This window comes from Oryx dammah, unplaced genomic scaffold (genome assembly GCF_014754425.2).
Source record: "Oryx dammah isolate SB20612 unplaced genomic scaffold, SCBI_Odam_1.1 HiC_scaffold_3, whole genome shotgun sequence".
NCBI classification, from domain to species: domain Eukaryota; kingdom Metazoa; phylum Chordata; class Mammalia; order Artiodactyla; family Bovidae; genus Oryx; species Oryx dammah.
The window spans coordinates 29,691,424-29,712,473 of record NW_024070187.1 but is presented as its reverse complement, the minus strand read 5'-3'; the positions used below and the strand labels follow the sequence as shown (position 1 = coordinate 29,712,473).

At 37.0% G+C, this 21,050-nt stretch overlaps 1 protein-coding gene across 10 annotated transcripts in view; it reads left to right on the top strand.

Annotated features, from left to right (window-relative positions):
- Positions 1-7,483: 7,483 nt before the first annotated feature.
- The window catches only part of PDLIM5 (PDZ and LIM domain 5), a 235,916-nt gene continuing 222,349 nt past the window's right edge, over positions 7,484-21,050 (top strand). For 3 of the 10 annotated variants that reach the window (XM_040237832.1, XM_040237831.1, XM_040237830.1), the window contains exons 1-2: positions 7,490-7,625; positions 10,960-11,097. In XM_040237832.1, coding sequence (XP_040093766.1) covers positions 11,002-11,097 — 96 coding nt within the window. In that variant the 5' untranslated portion in view covers positions 7,490-7,625; positions 10,960-11,001. Of the gene's footprint in view, positions 7,626-10,959; positions 11,098-21,050 lie in introns of all 10 variants that reach the window. The other 7 variants (XM_040237835.1, XM_040237834.1, XM_040237833.1 and 4 more) reach the window with 5 other exon arrangements.

The window sequence follows — 21,050 nt, the reverse complement described above, 5'->3', positions numbered from 1 at the left end:
GCTCCTCCGTCCCTGGGACTCTCCAGGCAAGAACACTGGAGTGGGTTGCCGTTTCCTTCTCCAATGCATGAAAGTGAAAAGTGAAAGTGAAGTTGCTCAGTCGTGTCTGACTCTTTGCAACCCCATGGACTGCAGCCCACCAGGCTCCTCCTACTAGTATTATTATTCATAATTTAAATATTTTTGAAAGACATTTGGTCCTGGAGAAGGAAATGACAACCCACTCCAGTATTCTTGCCTGGGAAATCCCATGGACAGAGGAGGCTCAAGGGCTACAGACCACGGGGTCACAAAGAGTCTCAGTGACTAAACAACAACCTGTACAAAAAAAAAAGACAGACATTTGTTATGTATATATAACAAATGTATGTGGCAATGATATGTGTATTAACACAATGTTTCTATACTTACAACAATGTGTGTAAACAATGTGTATTAATGTATATGTCAGTGTTATGTATAATAATGTATATAAAAATAATTACTCATAATTTCAGTTTATTATAGTAGTATTAGTTGCTCTGCTGCTGCTAAGTTGCTTCAGTCGTGTCCGACTCCGTGCGACCCCACAGACGGCAGCCCACCAGGCCCCCCATCCCTGGGATTCTCCAGGCAAGAACACTGGAGTGGGTCAGTCATGTCCAAATTTTTTCCACCCCATGGACCGTTGCCCACCAGGCTCCTCTGTCCATGGGATTCTCCAGGCAAGAATACTGGTGTGGGTAGCCATTCCCTTCTCCAGGGTTGAACCTGGGTCTCCGGCACTGCAGGCAGATTCTTTACCAACTGAGCCACTAGGAAAGCCTTTAATATAAATGTAAAATGTTTTCAGAAAAGAATTTAAAAGTACAAAAGCAAATATGAGTAAAATAAAATTATAAAGAGTTTCACTACTCAGAGGTAACCATTGATAGCATTCATATCTAGACTTTTTCTGTAAATTTTAAAATGTGAATTTAATGTCTAAGGTAATAATACTCAAGTAAAAATGGATGGATTTTGTTATCAAAACACTACAGTTATTTTGTTAAAGTTTTTAAATTGTGAGAAGGAGCAGGCATCAAACTTTGGCTAAAAAATCATTTAAAAATATGCTGTCATATGAAATAATGAGATTATGAAAATATTTAAAGGTTCCATTTTCACATCTCATAGATTAAAAAAATACATCTTGTTCACTTTCTTCATTAGTTAACCTCTTCGCAGCTGGCAGAAAATGTCTTTGAGGAATTTCCTAGAATTAGTTTAGTGAAATTAAATGCCAGTAAATTTATGCACATTACATGCTGGCTGAATTTGATGTGACGTGTGCTATATCTTCGGTAGAATTAAGTATAGTTTAGGTTTATGTTATTGGCCCATATCTGTTTCCTCATATCTTTCTATATCTTAAAAATAATTCTAAGCTATAACCAGATTTTTGATGAATTGATTCCTCATTCTTAGTACAGCATCTCTTACACTTTGGCTAGGAATGACATGCCTTAATACATTCCACTATGACTACACATGTGGATATCTTCCAATGAAAATATTGGTTTCTTTGCTTTTCCCAGAGTATGTAAATGAATTTTAAAAACATTTAGTAGAGGTACTGTCTTTTGGGTGGAGAAATTTTACTGTAAATAAAGTTTGTTAGAATTAGATTTTCCCCAAGGATCTTTCCAATCCAAATACCATTTGCTTAAATGACCTTATTTGTACACTAGTCTTGTTAATAATTATGTCTTCATAGCTCTACCATTGATGGAGAGACACATGGAAAAGCCTGAGAAATTCTAAACCCAGATAATGTGAAAAACTACTTAATGGCTAAGTAAAGATTACATCGCTGGATTGGGACAAAACCACACTTAAAGAAATTGAGATTTATAAACCAATTAAATTTAAATTAATTTGAGGCTAATATAAGCTAATATTTTATGGTAAAGTTGGTCAATTCATGTAGTTTTATAAAAACATATATGAGTTGCCTTATTCTCACTGCTGCTGCTGCTGCTAAGTCACTTCAGTCGTGTCCGACTCTGTGCTACCCCATAGACGGCAGCCCACCAGGCTCCTCCATCCATGGGAGTTTCCAGGCAAGAGTACTGGAGTGGGTTGCCATTGCCTTCTCCACTTATTCCATGTATATATTAAATGTTCTCTAAAAATCTGAAATTTAGAAAATTTAAAGAAAAAAATTAACAGCCTCATAATCCCATCTCCTAAAGAAAACCAATGTATATACTTTACTATATATACATAGACAAGATCTTGATTTAAAAAGTATTTTATTTGTGATAAATAATTGTGATTGTTACTAGCTCTTTTACTGATTACACAATTGACAATATACAAATAAAATATTAATTTCCAGATTTTAAGTGACTGTGAGTCATCACACAACATTTTAATCTAATGGGAATGCTTCTAAAAAACAAAAAATGCCTAATTCAAAAAGTCATCAATTAAATCCCCAAACCAAATCTAGTATTTTCCCCCAAATGACTTTGCTTTTAAAAATCACTTATATCAGCAGAATATGGGGCATGGTAAATGGTCAAGAAATAAGCATGCATAGCATTTTAATGATTTATCCAGGGTGGGTGATGATAAAAATCACCAGCAACATATCAGTCAGGACCCTGAGAAGAAACAGATTGTACCCTCAAAGGTATTTAATTTAAAATAATTTAACAAAGGGGCTCTGTTTAGAGGTGTAAACATACTGTATTCTCCAAAAATGACCTAATATATTTTATAAATAAAATCTAAATTTTCTTTCTTCACATTTTCCTTAACTTTTTTATTATAAAACTGTGAGATGTTTTTACATGGATAGCTGACCATTTTTAAATTTCTCTCTTTTTGGTTTCCTAACACACTGCGTTTTAATTGTTTTTACATGAATGTAAATTTGGAAACAGGAAAATGAATAAGGTCTTGCCTCCCAGGCTGGGGAGACTGCTTTCTTGGCACTACCAACTAATTGGGAAGCTATGATCCAGGCCCGTTTCTTACTTTCTTGACTTTCTTCAAATAATGTTTTCTTCAGATACCAAGTTTCTTTTGTTGCTGTTGTTGTTTTTAATTTTGGCTGCATAGGATCTTAGTTGTGATATGTGGGCTCTCTTAGTTGCAGCACGAAGGATTAGTTGCTCTGTGGCATATGGGATCTTACTTCCCTGCTGCTGCTGTTGCTGCTGAGTCACTTCAGTCGTGTCCGACTCCGTGAGACCCCATAGACGGCAGCGCACCAGGCTCCACCGTCCCTGGGATTTTCCAGGCAAGAACACTGGAGTGGGTTGCCATTTCCTTCTCCAATGCATGAAGGTGAAAAGTGAAAGTGAAGTCTCTCAGTCCTGTCTGACTTTTCGTGACTCCATGCCAGGGATCAAACCTTCACCGCCTGCCTTGGATGGCAGATTCTTAACCACTGGACCACCAGGGACATCCCCAGACATGAAGTTTTTTTCAGTGATTGACCTACGTTTTTTTTCTCATTTATCTCCAAATCACATATTGGTTTATCTTTCTGACTACTCCAGACTCCTCAAAGAATTGATTTTCTCTGGGCAAAACCTCAGACTAGCTAAACCTGGATCTGATCATGAGGACTATTCCTCCCTTTTTGAAATCTCAAACTTGGAGCTCCTGAGTACTTTTTTCAGTATCCTTACGATCTACTCTTCTTACTGATACCCCTCACTGACCAGTTGGATCTTTTTGCTTACGGCAAATTGTCAGTGAAATGCATAGTCACTTCACAAACTTGGCCACTCTTCCTTCATTAATCAGTAAGTTATTATTACTACCCACCGAACCCAGACTTGAAACTTGGGAGCTATTTTTAAAAAGTTTAAACTTCTTTATAACATCTTCCTCAAGCACACGTTTACTCAGTTACCTAAGCTTCATGGATATTAGGGTTCTTAGAGTCCTTCTCATCCATTAACTTCTTTCCACTCTCTGTAGCTGTTTTAGTTCTGGCCCTTCTCCCAGCATTCTGTAGTAAGCTTTAGAATGACAGTATGCCTCTCTCCCTAGATTACCAAATGTTTCTTTAGGTATTAGAATAGTTAGTACTTCCTCTCCATCCCAGATTTTAAACATTGAATACTCATACCTATGAGTGGTTTATTTGCCTTTCAGAATTAGGACTTAGAAAATATTGATTTAGAGTAATATAGGAACTTTTTAAATACTGGCACTTTATAGTTTATTGGGTGCAACTGTAAAAGCTCATCATGGCCATGCCATCTTGTAATTTAAAGTTTCTGTTATTTTTGAAGTACTGCAGGAGGAATTCTGAGTCATATATTGGATAATTAAAATGTTAGAGCAAACATTTATACATGGAGGTAAATACTATGTTGAGATGGAATATTCTTAAAAACTCTTCCTGCTAAATTAATCTTTTGATCTAATTTCTTTTCTAATTTTAGCTTTTTGTGTACTGGTTTTGAAAGAGTGAGGCTGTTAATGTATATATATATTTTTTTTTTTGTGGTGAGTGCTTTGTTGCTTAGCCCATAGTGTTAATGCGGTTAAGGACATTGGTCTGATTTCCCAATGGTTCAGTAATCTTCCTGTAGTCTGTAGTCACGGACTGTCCTCCAAACCGTGACCAACCATTTCATAGATATTAGTCATGAGGGAGACAGAAAAGGGGAATCAGGATGGCTCAGTGTCAATTCATTCTAAAACAAATTAAGGCATATGCCCTACCAGACGCGCGGTTCAGGAGTTTTGCCTTCTCTTATTTAAAAGTAATTCAGCCTTTATTCAGGGCTTCCCAGGTGGCGCTACCATAATTTGCTACAGATTACGCCTGTATGGCCCTCAATAGTGTTAGTTGCTATAGTTTTCCGTCTTCTTTCTCTGGTCTTTAAGTTTGATGGTTTACTGAATTCACTGAGATGCAGTGTGTTGGGATGAAAAGGACATAGTTTTTCGAGTCAGACCCCTCTGCTCTACTTCTATCACTTATTAGTTGTGTGCCCTTGGTTAAATTTCTGAATCTCCAACTTTCTATTTCTTTCTCTGAAAAAAATAACTATATGGTTGTAAGAATTAAATAATATACATAAGTCAAGAAATAGTATATGCATAATAAATGCTAAAGTTCTCTATCTTTTGTGATACATAAAATCTAATCAGTAGGAAAGTTTTATATGGTTACCAGTTATTTAACACTTTCTTGGTGCCAAGCATGTCATATATATATATATAGTAGTTTATATACGTGTGTATGTAGTTTATATATATAATATGTATATGTAGTGTGTATATATATATATATATAAAATCTCTACTTCTCATGATAACTTCAAAAGGTAATTTATAATTATTTCTTTTAAATGAAGAAACTGAGATGAGTTGCTATCTGGGGTGCATGGTTATCACCAAAGCACAGTTTACAGTAAATTGGGGGTACAGGGATATTTCTAGGGAAATGATTTTTAAGTATTATAGTTGAATGACTACCTAGATATGGGAAAAAAAATCCAGGTAATCATTTCACAAAAAATTTTTTGTTTGTGAAAAAAGCAGACTCTTGGGGCCCATTGGCAAGGATCCTGGGTCTGCAGGCCAGGAAGTTACAGTTTTAACAAGCTGCCTGTGCCGTTTTGATGCAGTTGGCACTTTGGAGAACACTTGGATAAATATCAGCCTATGTATTCTACTTGAATTTGGTTCATTTCCCCAACACCCCAGACTTTAAACTGTGGTAGGAGGAGGAAGAGGATTCAGAGGTAGGCTATCATCCATGGCTAACACTGATTTGCGTAGGTAGGTAACACTCCCAGCTCTTCACCACCTCAAGATGCTTATCTTCTAGTGATACCTCTACACATTGTCTGCATTTCTTGATGTCTTTAGTCAACCTGGTTTCATTCAGGATCAAATTAATTGTATTAGCAGCAAACAGATGAGGAGCAGAGAGAGGACCCTTACAGGGTAATTCTAGCCATCGCCCTGTAGAAGTGTTACCAGCTGCAATCTCTTGAAATCTCAGTTTTGTTGACTATAAATGGGATGACATTTGTCTTATAAAGTTAGAAGATTTATTAAGTGTAGTAAGAGTTATTACATTAAGTGTAGTAAAAATTTTTACACTGCCTAGCGTATGGTAGGTGTTTGTAAGTGGCAGCTATTGTTGCTATTTATTTATTTTTATATTTCGGGAGGGAGATGTCAAACATGACAACAAATATTAAAGCACTCTGGAAACCAGTTCACACTAGGAAACCATTCCCTCCAATATAATCTTTCAGAGAATGTGATGAAAACTATGGACTAGTGCTGTCCAATGAAAATATAATAATGTCAGTCAACATTGGTAATGCAAAATATCTTAGTATGCACATTAAAAAACAGCAAAATTAAGTTAAATTGTATGTTTAACAAATATAAAAATTTTACCACTTCAACATGTAATCAGCATAAAATTATTAATGACATTTTATATTATCTTTGTCACAATAAGTCTTCAAAATCCATTTCCATTGTAGCACGATTTCAGCACGTTTTCAGTGATAAAGAGAAATGTACTCCTATCCAAACACTAAAGTTGTTTTTAACGGAGGCATGTTACCCTACTTCAGTTTTTAAATTTAAATTAAACTTACATAAAACAAAAAATTCAGTGCTTCAGTTGCAGTAAATAAATTTCAAATGTTCAGTAGCTACATGTGATAAGTGGTTACCGGTTTGGACAGAGCAGTTTTGGGTGTTCTCTAGAATTTTGTTTGCACTTCTTGGGGACCCACGGACTCCATTAGCCTTGCTTTACAAGTCCCATGGTTAAGAGCTGTCCTTTTCACATGTTATAAGCCAATTTACAGTTCAAAACAAGCCTAAAAGTTACTTTCTCTTATGTTCACTGAACGTTATTCAAATTTGCTCATGAATAAATCCCTTGGGCTAAATCAAGCACCTTTATAGAAACTGGAAAGTGGACTATTGATCCGGACTTAGAAAAAATAAGCTGAGGTTATAATGGTTGAACCACCTTCGGCCGCTGCTCTTTAACACGGTCTTCTGGTTTGATTAGAGGATTTAACTTCTAGGTATTAAAGTTGCTGATTTTCCCTTTCCTAACAGGTCAACTTTAAAGTCTTCACTTCTCCGGGCACATAAAGCTTGCTCAAAAAACCAGGCAGTGGCCGCTGAACTTGCATAGATAGGGATTTATCCAAAGCCCTCTCCTATTTTTAGCCAAAGCAACTGCCTGCCAATTCAGTTTCTGGAGAGAAAAACGCATCCACGACAAACAAACAGGCAGAGCGGACCTTTGTCAGGTACTGCTCAAAACCCCCTAAGACTGGTCCCACCGAAACTCCGTACTGCAATTGTCTTTCCGCAGCAGCTTCAGCTCGCTGCAGTTAGTCCCCCGCGTTAGGTTCACCCGCAGCCTTCTCTCTGCTCGCCGCAGCCCTGAGGGTCCGGGGCGTGGCCAGGAGAGGAGGGGGCGTGTCCTGGCTCGGGGGCGGGGCCGGTGTGTGTGTGTGTGTTGGGGCTGCCGGGGGGGGCGGGAGCCAGGAGGCGGAAGTTCCCGCGGGCCGTGGGGAAGGCGCAGGCACCGCGAGTCACTTGTCAGCGCTCGTCTGATTCGGAGGCATCGCGGCGCTGGACCCGAGGTGAGTGGCCGCCTTCATGGGATGCGCGACTCGGAACCCGGGTAGGGAGGAGGGAAAGAAGGAATCGCCGTGCACTGAGAGCATGGCGAGAAGTCCTGCTGAGGGAGAGACGGTGGTGCGCCTAGCGCTGGGAAGCTTCTCAGGTGTTTGCTGGACGCGGATCTGCGGAGGTGGAGAGTGGCGTGGGAAGAGGACTACCAGGGAAACGGCGGCGCGGAAGCGGGCTCCGGGCCAGAGAACGGGCACTGGACCCGGGACGGGCTGGGACTAGCACGGCTGAGGCAGGGGCGCAGGAGTCGGGCGAGGGCGGGCCACCATCCGGGTGCCGAGCGCCTTTAGGCACACACCTTAGAGTCTGGGGATACTCGCGTCCTGCGCAGTCTCCTGGAGGTGTGGAGAGGAAGCGGGGCTAATTTTTATTTGCGCTCACTCTACTGAGAAGCATTTATTTCACACTCCCCGCGCCTCCTTCCCCCCCCCCCCGCCCGCCAGCATTTAGGATTGTGTAACCTGTTAAGGGAATAAAGTTTGTTTAATAAACAGATCTGCGTCCAGAAGTTAAAGCTTGTTTAAAAAACAGATCTGTCGTAAACGCCAGATTTATTAATGCTTGCGTACTTGTTGGGGCTTTTTTAGGCTGTGCCTCTAATTCGTTTGACAATAAGTGGAAAAAGGAAGGGCGTATGGATAGGGCAGAGCTTGGAAAGAAAATTGGTGGCTGCGCTGGGCAGGGCAGGTCTAGGGTGTGATCGCCAGATCCTATCCCAAGTCCGCCTTCCTGACCACGAGGACGTTGGAACCCGCCTGCCTCGGAAACAGCCGGCTCGGGAACCTTATTTGGCAAACAGGGCTAGGCGTGAACCTCTTTGCTGGAAAACTGTCTCGTCGGCTACTTTCATCCGCTGCTTGTGGCTTTAATTCTTCCACTCTACCTCCACAGTCTCTCATTCTGGGGAAGAAAAGAATCTTAAGCTACATCTTTAATTTCAGACCCATCTCTGAGCAATTCATCACGAATTCTTCTTTCCAGTCTTCCCATCCACTGAAGAAGTTAGAAGTGTGGGAAATACCAAGCTTTCTTGAGCGAAGACATTGTTTGGACTTTCCCTAAAAGAAAATCCAACACTATACAGAAGTTCCAACATTTTCTACTTATTTGAAAGAAGAAAGGCTGCTCAATATTTCCTGCCTCCTTGGTAATTTAGAGTTTGGGCACTAATAACCAGACCTGGAAAAGGCCAACAATATAACTGTTGCTTTGATTTCTGACTATGTCAAGTCACATGAAACTAGCAAAGGGAGGGAAATGGCACTGCCTGGAAATGAACTGAAACTGGTTCTATAGTGTGCTGTGAACTTGCCAGTTCTAGAGATTTTAATAACAAATGAGGGAAAGCAGGAAAGGAACTCCCAAGTAAAGAGAGTTACAGGTACATGGGTTAATATATGAATCAAATACATTTTCTTGTAGGGAACAATGGGATTAGGAAAGTTGAGCCTAACTTTCACGTTCTTCTTTTGATGAAAAGTTAAAGATTAAAAAAGGATGGGCATATTGCCTGTGAAATATCTGTTGGCTTTATACACTTTTGATAAATATTGTGTGCCATCATCCAAATAGTCCTTCTCTACAAGTTCTCAGAAATGCTTTTATTATAGGGAGAAAGCAATTAAATTATGTATATGGGGTGGTTTAGTCACTAAGTCCTGTCGTGTCCCGCTCTTGAGACCCCATGGATTGTGGCTCCTTATTGCCTCCTTCTGTATCTAATAGTTTGATGTCTGGTTTGGCCTTTTCATCTTTTTGTTGCCTGTTACATTAGTACTAGTTTTGTTGCCTAGTAGTTCAGTGAACTACTATGCCTGGGGAGAAGCTTTCTCTTTTTTTTCTGGTAGATGTAGTGCAGATTTTCACTGAATTTTCTTTAAGAACTTAGACTTATTTGAAAATTTTGCCTCATTTTCCCTCTAGGAGAAGATGGAATCTGCCTGCTTTTAATACACCCAGTTGTTCAAATATGTATATTTGCCACTATTAATTGATGTGACAAAGTAGAAATTTTGAATATGTTAAAAAATGAAATATTTTAGGACAGGGAAGTGGGTCTTAAGCAGCTTTTTTTTAAAGTGTGATTTTAAATTATTTGTTGTTATATTATTATTTTAAAGAAAATCATACATTTCTTAGTATTACATTTTAGAAAATCCCTATTCCTCCTAATTTCTCCCACATAATCACCATAACAACCAATACCAAGCTCTGAATAATGCTTTTTTTCCTTTAGTTTTTCTTTGTTATATAAAAGTACATGGTACCATGAGAGTCATGTTGAGCTCCCTTCGAGCAAAACAGAGAAAAAAGGATCGAAGCACTCGTTCTTTTCTAAAGCTCTAATTCCCTTTCATGCAATAAGATTAACCCTATATTCCTACCATGTTTAGTCAGTCTTATACACTGTGTGGTAAATGCTCACTCCACTTTGCCTGATGAGGTGTGTATATAAAACAAAAAGCAGGTTCTGACTCAAATATCACTCTGCTAGAATATTGTCACCCACTCCAGTACTCTTGCCTGGAAAATGCTGTGGATAGAGGAGTCTGGCAGGCTACACACAGTCCATGGGATTGCAAAAGAGTTGGACATGACTTAGCAACTAAACCACCACCACCAGAGTATTGCCCATCATTGCCTGTCTGAAGGAAAAGTGAATAATTTAAGTGTGGAAAATACCATGTCCCTATATGAGAAAATGCAAGTTGTAGTTTATGATTAGAGAAAATAGTTTTTATGCATCAAGAAACAACTTCTCATTTTAAAGAATTTATTGTTTGGAAAGCATGAATGAGAGTCTACCATTTGCAGTTCTCTTCATATGTTAAAATAACTTAGAATTTAGGTAAGTGAAATGGACTCTTGCCAACTGCAGGCAAAAGAGGTTGGGGAAAATCATTTTGAATTAAACCTGAAATACAGTTTTGTTCTTTTTTTCATATAAAACAAAGTATTGTAAGGTACCTTGAATTAAAGTTTGTATGCAAGAAGCCACAAATTGTATTCTAGCAAGTTGTAAGACTGATCAAATGTCTAGAAATATACTCTGATATGGAATTTTTAGACTATGGAAATTGGCATAAGTTTAGAGATTGCATATTAGCTCATAGATTCCTTTTCCTAGACTGAAATGAGAACTTAATATAAACTTACTCTGCATATCCCCTCTTTCCCCCCAAACAAAATACTGAAGATAATTTAGTTGGGTTTATATTCAATACATTTAAATATGTAATAGCTTTTCAGATAAACATCTTTGTTAACCATCTGATTTTCTTTCAGTTTCTTTCATTTTGAGGGACTGGATTTTGTGTCATTAGAACCATGAGCAACTACAATGTGTCCTTGGTTGGCCCAGCTCCCTGGGGATTCCGGCTGCAAGGTGGAAAGGATTTCAACATGCCTTTGACAATCTCAAGTGTAAGCAAACTTTACAGATTTTGTTGTAGATGTTCACTCAATGCATAATCCTAGAAACATCACGGCTGAGTTGTTGAAATCTCTGAATGTCCTGTGCTCTACTTAATAGAATTGCTTATGGAATATGATCTGAGCAGATTTAGTTAATTGTAGTAAAGGATCCGCTGGGGAAAGAAATTGGATAATTGATTTCAATTAAGCATATTTTCCTCCCTCTTAATACAAAAAATGGAAAGCGTTTAACTGGGGGACAGACTCCAGATCTTTGAACTGTCACTGATCTGGACCTTAGATTCTTCATATGTAATAGAAGGTTGTAACTGTGGGATGTTCACTGTTGCTTTCAGCTCCAAAAGCTGTTTAATAGAAACTGTTAATCAGTATTGGGTAAAATAACTGTTTTGGTGTTATTTCCTCAACTTGCTCTCTGATGAAGGTGATACCCTACAGTAAAATGGCCAAAAGCTACTTACCTTTGAAGAGGAAATGAAGGGCTTGAATCTCCAACTATTGGGTTGGCCAAAATTTTCGTTGGGGGTTTTCCATAAGATGGTACAGAATAGTCAATCTTTAAATAATTGAGATTTGACTGTTTACCTCATTATGGATTTAGTTTGAATATATTCTGTATATATATTTTAAAGATACATTTCATGATACTAATGATACTTATGAGGGGAGCAGTAATAGCTTTCATTTATTGAGGCTGGACTGGGTATCAGGCACTATTTCACTTTCATCTCCAACTAGGTAATGTTTGCTATTAATTAGTTGCATGACATTTAAAGGATTTTTTGTATATTCAAATAAATATGAATATCTGTTCCATTTTTACTTGCATAGTAGCATAATATACACACTGTTCCACACATTCCTTTTTTTCTCAACAGCTTACCGTGGAGAATTTTCCTGATTAATATGTAGAGTTTTTCATCTTATTTTTAACAGATGTGTAGAATTCTTTTGTAGGGAAGTATCATTTATTCAGGCAATCCCCTATTGAAGTGCATTTGTACTGTTTCTAGTATTACTTTTACAAGTAATGCTGCAGTGGATATTATATATACATGATTCAGTGGATTTCATATATACATGATTATATATGTAATTTTTGATAGGTTGTGCCAATTTGCACTTTTGTGCAATACATGAAAAAAACCTATCCCCCAAACAACATTACCAGCAAACTTTTGGACTTTTGCCAAGTTCTTTACCTTCCTCCTCTTAGGTAATTCTCACACCAGGCTGTGACATAGTGGTATTATTCTCATTATATAGAACTGTGCTGTGAGCTCCCATGGCTAATGTGGAAGAGCTGGCTTTCAAGCACGTATACTCTGCTGCCTGCTCAATAAGCTTTATCATAAATTTAGGTAGATTCTTTCTCTAGTTAGATATTTAGAGGGTTACCTTTTGGTTTAATTATATATGTACTTGTGTATAAATATATATATATACTCATACTGCTTCTTACAGTATTATATACTACTTGATTTTGAAAGATTGAAAATAAGTTTGTAACACTTATGTATCTCAATTAAAATGCTTAATCCAGTTTTCTAATGAAGTTTTCCTTGTTTTGGGGCTTTTAATTTTTAAATAGCTATCTTTATCTCCAAATTCCATCTTGATTTCACCTACTCAGGTTTTACAAGGAAACACATGTATGTAATCCAGTCTGCAAGTTTTAAGGCTTTGCATGATTGGATGAAATTTTAACTGTAAAACATCCTTGTGAAAATGTGTCTTGTGATTTATTCCTGTTTGAGGGGAGCAGTGTCTTTTTGCCTCCTACCAAAGAGCTATTATGCAGAAAGGAACAATATTTGAATATTGTCTTTTTTCACATTCTGTTAACATAATTTTATATTACTTTTGAATATCCTCATTTGTGATAATGGACTAAAGAAAATTGTGGTTTAAATACTCCTATTTTTCGCTAAAAAAAAAAATCCAGAGACAAATGAACACCTAATGGAACATACTTTGTTGTTTGATTATGGAAATGCAAATGGAGTATGTAGATATTGTGGTGCCAGACCTTTAAAACAGTTGTCTGTGCTTGTTTTCTGGCTGACAGTCTGAGCTCCATGTTGTGATGCTGATATAACAGAACACTGTGTACATACATATGTGCCCTCTCTTGGCACAGAAGAAATGCTTTCCTTGTGTAGACAGAGTGCTAATTAAAGGGTTTTGAACATACTGATTAAAAGAGACTATGGTAACAAAGCTGCTGAGTTATTTCTGTTCTCTTACAAAAGTCTCTGCCATCTCCTGTGACCTTTTTGGGTCTTGTGCGGTGGGGCATGCAATTCATTCTGGACTGGAGAGGATGGAGGGGGAGGGGGAGGAGAGGGAATGTTGGCGCAACTTTGCTGTTAGGCTGTTGGCCGTTCATTATAGTTATTTTTAACCCCTTGTGTGGGTTCAAACATGTGCAGTAACATTGCCTAATAAACATGGGTGCCTAATAACTAATTTATATTGTGGTAGTAAGATGATTAATGGTATACCTCATCTTAATTAGTTCTCTGGTTATATTTATTCTGCTTTCATTATGTAAACTTATTGGGATATATTTCAGTAGTCACCAGATTATTTAATTAATAGTATCAAGAAGCAATTAAAACCTGAAAGCATGCCTTAAAACATATAATTTAGTGATTCTCTTGATAATGTATATGGAATTCTTAACAAGGTCTGGCATGATAATTGCTCAGTTATCTTTTACAATAATATGAAATTTAAAAGAAAAAATTCTTTAGAGACTTGAAACATCAAATCCCCCATGATTGTAGGGAACAGTTGCCTATTTTTAAATTTACTGTCTGTTGAAATTGAAAAATGAAAAAATGTACAAGTTTGTGCTTAGCTAGGAACCTGCATCTATATAGAGTTCAAAAGTATACAGTTTTTCCTCTGGTCATGTATTATTGTGTTGTACTTCAAAGTGCTATTTATGGTTTCCTTATAATACTGGAACTCAGATATCAAATGTATTTGAGATACAGAAGTCATTGGCTGGGACTTGAACATTCTGTTTTGTTAAGACTTTGTTGTTATCAGTGTAGGAATATACTGACTATGACTTGTTTCTTAAAGCATACAAACTATAAAATTTTAGCATTATACTCAGATTTTGTTTTCCATCTCTTTTGTATGAGTTTTGCATCCTTCTTTAGTTGGTAGGTTTCTAAGGTAAGATTGGTAATTCTTGCAGACTTTTTGAAAAGATCCTCAAATTGCTGTAACTGCCTGATTACATATCATTGTCTTCAATTTCCTATCCTTAAAGTGGTGTGTCGGCTACTGGAGTTTGTAGGCTGTCTTTTTATGACCCTATATTTATGAAATTGCCTTGAAGCCATGGAATGTAGGGATAGTTTCATTGTAGCAGTGTGGGTTTGTTGGTCTTTGCCAATATATTTTATAAGAAGAAATAGGAGATTTGTTGCACAATTCAAGGCTGTATTTTGGCAAGTTGATGGAATTGCAAGAAGGATAGTGTATTTGTGAATAACATTTTAACTACAGCATCCTAAAATTCAAACACTCTGCTCATGTTATTTTCTGATATATGATATTAGAATTTTCCCTTAACTCTCAATATTTGGATTTCCTGAAGGTTATCTCCCAGTTTTTTATAAGCACATCTATAGTGTTTCTTTAGCAGATAAAATGAGGTCAGACATTTCGATACCCAAGTAATAGAGATTTTGATTCCAAGAGTTAGGGGAGGATCAGTTGTCACCAGGTCAGACGAGATTTTAGTTGGTTTTGAAAAGCAGAAGAAATGTATCATTTCTTGGAGTATGGAGCCCTGTTTAGGAGTATTATTGATACATAGAACAGAGAAAGAACAGTGAAAATGCTTTGCTGTGAATTCATTCATTCAATAGTTAAAGGGACATTTCGTGAAAGCCGTAGAGGAAGAGACGAAGTATTGGGGAGTACAAAGGTTGGGGAGAAAAATAGAGTACTAGACAATGTCATAAGACTTGTCACAAGACAGTATTTGATGAAATGACAGAGATACAGATAAGTGTTTCTTGGTTTCAGTGGACACAGACCTTCTGTGTTTGTTTAGGGTAGAGAAATTACCTACCGGAGAAATTAATTGAATTGGTCCTTGAAGGATGAACTTTGAATACCTCAGAGTAAGTGTTTCTCTGTGTTGGTTTTCAGTGCCAGTGGAAATGAAGACTTATTTTGCTATTGCTTGACTCTGGGTGAAACTGTGAATAAAGCTGAGTGATCTTCCAGACAGGCCAGCTGCAGAGTTCCCTCCAAGAGGCTGGTAGAAAGAGACTTTCAGTCCTCGAGCTGAAATGAGAGAACCATCCTACCTTGAATAAATGGGTCCATTGTTAATGTTAAGCTGTTGAGTATTTTCTTTTACATTCCCTTCCAACTACCCTGTCATTGTGCCAAGTTAGAAAGTTAATAACTTAGCTTGCTTAACTGCATAATGTATATTTCACATGTATGTTCACCCTTTGCTTTAAAATATTAATTACCTTATGTGGAAGACTCAGAGACTTGCCTTTACTACATGGCAGTTTTCTGTCATTGGTGATTGCAAGGGTCAAGAATCTCAAGATAATTCTGAAGATTTTTTTCTTGTCTGTTATTTGTAAAAAATGAAAATCTTAATCAGTTTTATTGTTAAGTTAGTAGTTAGAGAAAAAAGGCTTTATTTTTTTTTAGTTTTTAATGAATATTGGGTATTTTAGAAAGTTATTTGTTAACATAGGAATTTTACTGCTATGCAGGATTTTTGTATCTGATGGAAGACACAATATCGTAGAGATTGAATCAAGTAAGAATAGCGCTTTAGACCTAAGTAAAGGAAATTTTCATACAAGATACTCATTTACTTATGAGTTAGGTGTAATATTTACTTACTTAAACTGAGAATAACCAAAGCCTATAGACTCATTTTCAGTCATTTTTGAGAATTTTCAATGCAGAGAGCTTGTCTTTATGATGGTTGCTGATTAGGCTGGAGGGTGAATATACAGTTAACCAGATACCTTTGTCTGAAACATCCTGTTTGTAGTAGTTCTTACCCAGATTCCCGAGTACTGCAAGGCCCTTCATGACCTTTCCCCCCAGTTACAACTTCACAGAAGAGAAATCTGATATGACTTCATCAGTCTAGAAACACCCATTGCTCTGGCTGACAAGGGATAGCTTCTTTGGCATCTTAGAAGAGATAGTTGCGTTTCAGCTTTAGGAGGTGAGACTCTAGGCCTTTTAATTTTTAAGATGAAGAAATACTGAGTATATGATATAAAACTTCACAAAACAAGATCCTCACATGTGAAATATTAATATATGTGTTGCTGCTGCTGCTGCTGATTTACAAATAAATGACACAATAATGGGACTGAAAAGAAAACATCAGTTTAAGAAAGTAATGAGCAGTGACCGTGGTGGTCCCTCATTTAGGTATTCTGTTTACAGAGTCATGGTATAGCCCTGCTGGGCGTTCAGATTTGTGTTTTAATTACAGAGTAGGAAAATCACTTTTGTAGCACAGGCTTTTTTTTTTAAAGGTAATAAAATATTTAGCTATGGACAGAACAGACAATATTGAATGAGTGTTTAAAGTCAGATTTGGAAGAATTTTTTATAGTATTAAAATGGGATCTCTCAAATCATCAGTTCCCTATTTTCTGTCTCCTTTTTATCATTTCTTTCTTGTGGCTTAAGTGGAGTTATCTTTCCTCTGTCAATACTCAGTTTTCTTTTACAGCTGAGATTGTTACCCGTTTTGTGTGATAATTACTGGAACAAAGTTCATCAACCTCACTGGCACTTAGTCTACCCAGAAGAGTTTAAGCAGTTGCAGCAGGTGTCCCTGTCCAGCTTGAATGCAGGAGAGTGAAATGAACTGGGAGACTTGATGGGATGAAATGAAAAAGACCAAGTCAGATGGAAAGTGCAAAGAAAGAGCCAGTTTTAAAAAGGTCACAGTGGGAACAGTTATTTACTGACTCAAATATGGTACTCAAGAAATCTTAACGCTTCACTCTTTCCTCCCTTTTAAAGTTTAATTAATTTATGCTTTAAAAAAAAAAAAAATATATATATATATTTTTATGCTTTTCTTTAGGTAAGACATTCATGTGAGTTGAAAGTCAAATGACTCATTAGAGTTTAGAGGAAAGAGGCTCCTGTTGCCCTGTCCTTCATTCCCTTTGCCTGCAAGCAGCCAGTGTTTGCAGTTCCTGTGTGTAGTGTCAGGGGTAATCTATACAGATATGTGAAAGTACATATATATCCTCACTACCCTCCTTGTCAACACAAATAGTGTCCTTTTTTTGGGCATTTTGCCTTTTTTAACTTTACCCCAAATCAGTAAATATGTCTTCATTCTTTTTGTATAGCTGCATTATATTTGGATTTATAATTTATTTAGCCAGTTCCTATGGATGGACAATTCGGTGGTTTCTAATCATTTTCTTTTAGTAATACTGTGGTGTGACTTTTGTATCTGATCTGTATCTATTTATTTTAGGCACATATATGAGTACATCTGTGAGAAAGATTCCTAGAAATGGAATTGCTGAGTCAAAGGGTTGTCTACATTTTCACTGATACTGCCAAATGTCTCTGTGGAGACACTCCTGCCCACAATGTGAGAATGCCAGTTTCCTCATACCTGTGCTAGCACATGTTTTGACAGACTTTGAACTTTTCCAATCAGATGGGCCTATTTCCATCTTTCCCCTTTTTTTACAGAGCTTAATCACCAGTATTCTACAGAGGATTCTGTATGTTTTTAAGTGGCTCATTTTTTCCCCCCCACTTGTGTGAGAATATACAGAATGAAAATGTGCTGATTTTCTTTAAATTATTTCATTACCTTTGGAGGGATGCTGTTTATTTGAATTTTTTCATTTAGAGCTCTGATGAATAATTATCCTCTTATCATTTGCTTCCTATTTCCAAATGAATTTCCTCTCTGTTAACATATTACTTCCAAATATATGGTGAAATAATTTTTTGTCTTTTGTGAAATAGTTTTTGGCATAGTGCCCTGTGATAAACTTTCTAAAAAATTGAGCAAACTACATTTAATAGATTTCAGGTTGTTACTTTGGAGTTTTTCCAGTAGCTTGATATATTGTGGAATATCAAATGCTACTCTTCTCTATCTCCCTTTAAAGGCTGTGACAGAGAGACTGACCATAGTGAGGTATTTGGCCTGGTCCTTGGACATAGTAAAATTCAGCCTTAGGACCCTCACTGTTTTCATATCAACCATTATTAGCCAGTGGAGTATAACAAGTCACAACAGTTTCTAATGTTTCATAGTGTAGTGAGTCAGGCATTGTGAAGGCATTCGAGTATGTGGCACAATGTGTTTCTTTGTTTTACCTGAGTGAAGCAGCAGAGAATGTAAGTGTTGGTAACCTTGATGACAAGAAGAGTCGGGATGCCAGGGCTGTTTGTATTTTATATGCTTAAAGTTGAGGGAAGTAGGAATTTCCTTTTAGTCTGTTGCTGCAAAATTTTAAATATGATGAGAAGGGTTTGGAACTATATAAGAATGTGCACCATTTGTTATTTGAATTCTGTGACTTGTTAACCATTTTCCTAGGATTCAGAAATTGATTTAACAGTGATCACTGTTCTTCATGATAATTATCTTGGGTGAAATTTGATTGACCAAAAAAAAGTGTGTTTTTTTTTTTTTTAATGGTATTAATAACTGAGTTCCATTTACTGTTGATTCTGTCAGGGGCTTAAGTGTTGTGATTGGTTCCATTAAGTATCCAGTTGTTAGACCAGTATTTCTCTAATGATTTCTGAGATATTAACTTGTAGAGATGGTAAAATTTAAAAGTTTAGTCAGGTTGTAAAATGCTAGCTAGAGGAGGTTGTACATATATTCTGAAAGTATTTTCTTCTTAAGATACTGGAGGACAAATATCTTTTAGAAAGCAAATGCATTATTCCTTAACTACCAACCCTTAGAGATAGATGTTCTGGAGAGAGAAGTTTATATATACATACAAGCATTGTTACACATGTAATTTTCATGACTGTGGACATTCTCCTGAAGTATCTCCATGGTGCTGACTTCCAAAATATTCTAGGAATGGTTCTTTTGATCTTTTTAAGTTAGACATTTCTGTTTATATGTACCTTTATTCATTCTGGAAGACTCTAGTTAGTTGATATCCAGTTCTCGGAGTGGCACTTTGATAGTTTCACAGACAAAGGTATTTCTGAACTTCATCATTGGCTTATTCCCGCCTAGGCTCTTTCCTCATCTTCAGCTTGGCATCTTGCCCAGGCAGGAATTCTGAAATCCTGCATTTAATGTATCACTGCCCTATTTAAGAACTGCAGGGCTTCCTGTTACTTATTGCTTAACTCCTCTGCCTGCCACTCAGGCTGCATGTCAGTGGGCCCATTTAACAGAACTGAGTTTATAGTCCACAATGTTTTGAACCCTGAAGTCCTTAGTCTCTTTATTCTTCATGCACAATACCTTTGTTTCTTAGGTCTGAAGCCCTACCCATCCATTAAGGCACATTTGTATACCAGGTGAATGTTTGACTGCTCCAACTCACTGGGTCTCCTTTCTTTCCTATATTAAATAATAATGAATATGCATTAACATTTATTGAGCCTGTGTTATTGTCTAAGCCTTGCTCTAGATATTTTGCACGTTTGATTATTTAATCCTCGTAACAGCCTTCTGCGTGTGTGTGTGTGTGTGTGTGTGTGTGTATGTTAGTCGCTCAGTCGTGCCCGGCTCTTTGCGACCCCATGGACTGCAGCCCACCAGGCTACTCTGTCCATGAGATTCTCTAGGCAGGAATACTGGAGTGGGTTGCCATTTCCTTCTCCAGGGGATCTTCCCAACCCAGGGATTGAACCCGCGTCTCCTGCACTGCAGGCAGATTCTTTACCGACTAAGCTACAAGGGAAACCCCTAACAACCCTCTGAGGAAGTATAATTTAAAATCTCTGGTCTTCAGATGAGAAACAAAAGTTAAATCACATGCCCAAAGTAGCACAGCTAGTAATTGGTTAGGCTTAGGATTTGGAACCAGATACACTGAGTAGAAGTAATATTGTGATGGTTTTAACCAGCATACTCTGTTTTCTGGGAATAGATAACAGTTTTCAGTACTGACAGCCAACTTTGTGTATATGTCTCTTAAAGAGAGAATACATGCTATAAAATCAAAGACTTGTATAAATGGGAGTAACAGATTATATTTTAAAAATATTATTTTCTAAACTGATCATTAATATCATCAGTGAGATTTTTCAAATGTAGCTTGTAGACCCAGACTTTGAATTCAGAATGTTTAGGGATTCTCAAATGCTTTATGGATGTTTCTCATGTACCACTGAATCACATTTTGTATACTCATGTTTGGGAACCAAATACAGCTTTTGTTTTTTATTTTTTAAAAATATTTTTAGTATGGATCTTTTGTTACTTAGATCACTTCAACAAAAAGATTAAGGCTAAGTTGCCGTGAAATTGCCACCAACTAAATAATGTGACAGATCTGCTTGTCTCCAAATCATAGTCTTCACTTTTTTCAGAGTTCAGTTACCATAGGTCAAATCCTTTTTTGGAAATAAATGTCAGTTTTAATACTACATGATAGCAGGTTTTAGTTCTGTTTATGATGCTGAAAGTATCTTTGTGACAAAAAGATTCGGAGCACCTTGAAGCTGGTACATTACTTATAATATTTTAATACTATACAATTTAATAATGAATGTTAAATTTACCAAAGATTTCTGGAGGAATCTTTGGTAAATTTAACCAAGTATGTAACTTGTATACTTGTTTGTTTGTTTTTTTTTTTTTTTTTTGCCTCATTGTTAAGCTTAAGTGATAACATTGAAGTTAAAGGAATTGAGGATAGTCTTTTTAAGGCCAAGAGCCAGAGATCAGTTGTTATGTTATG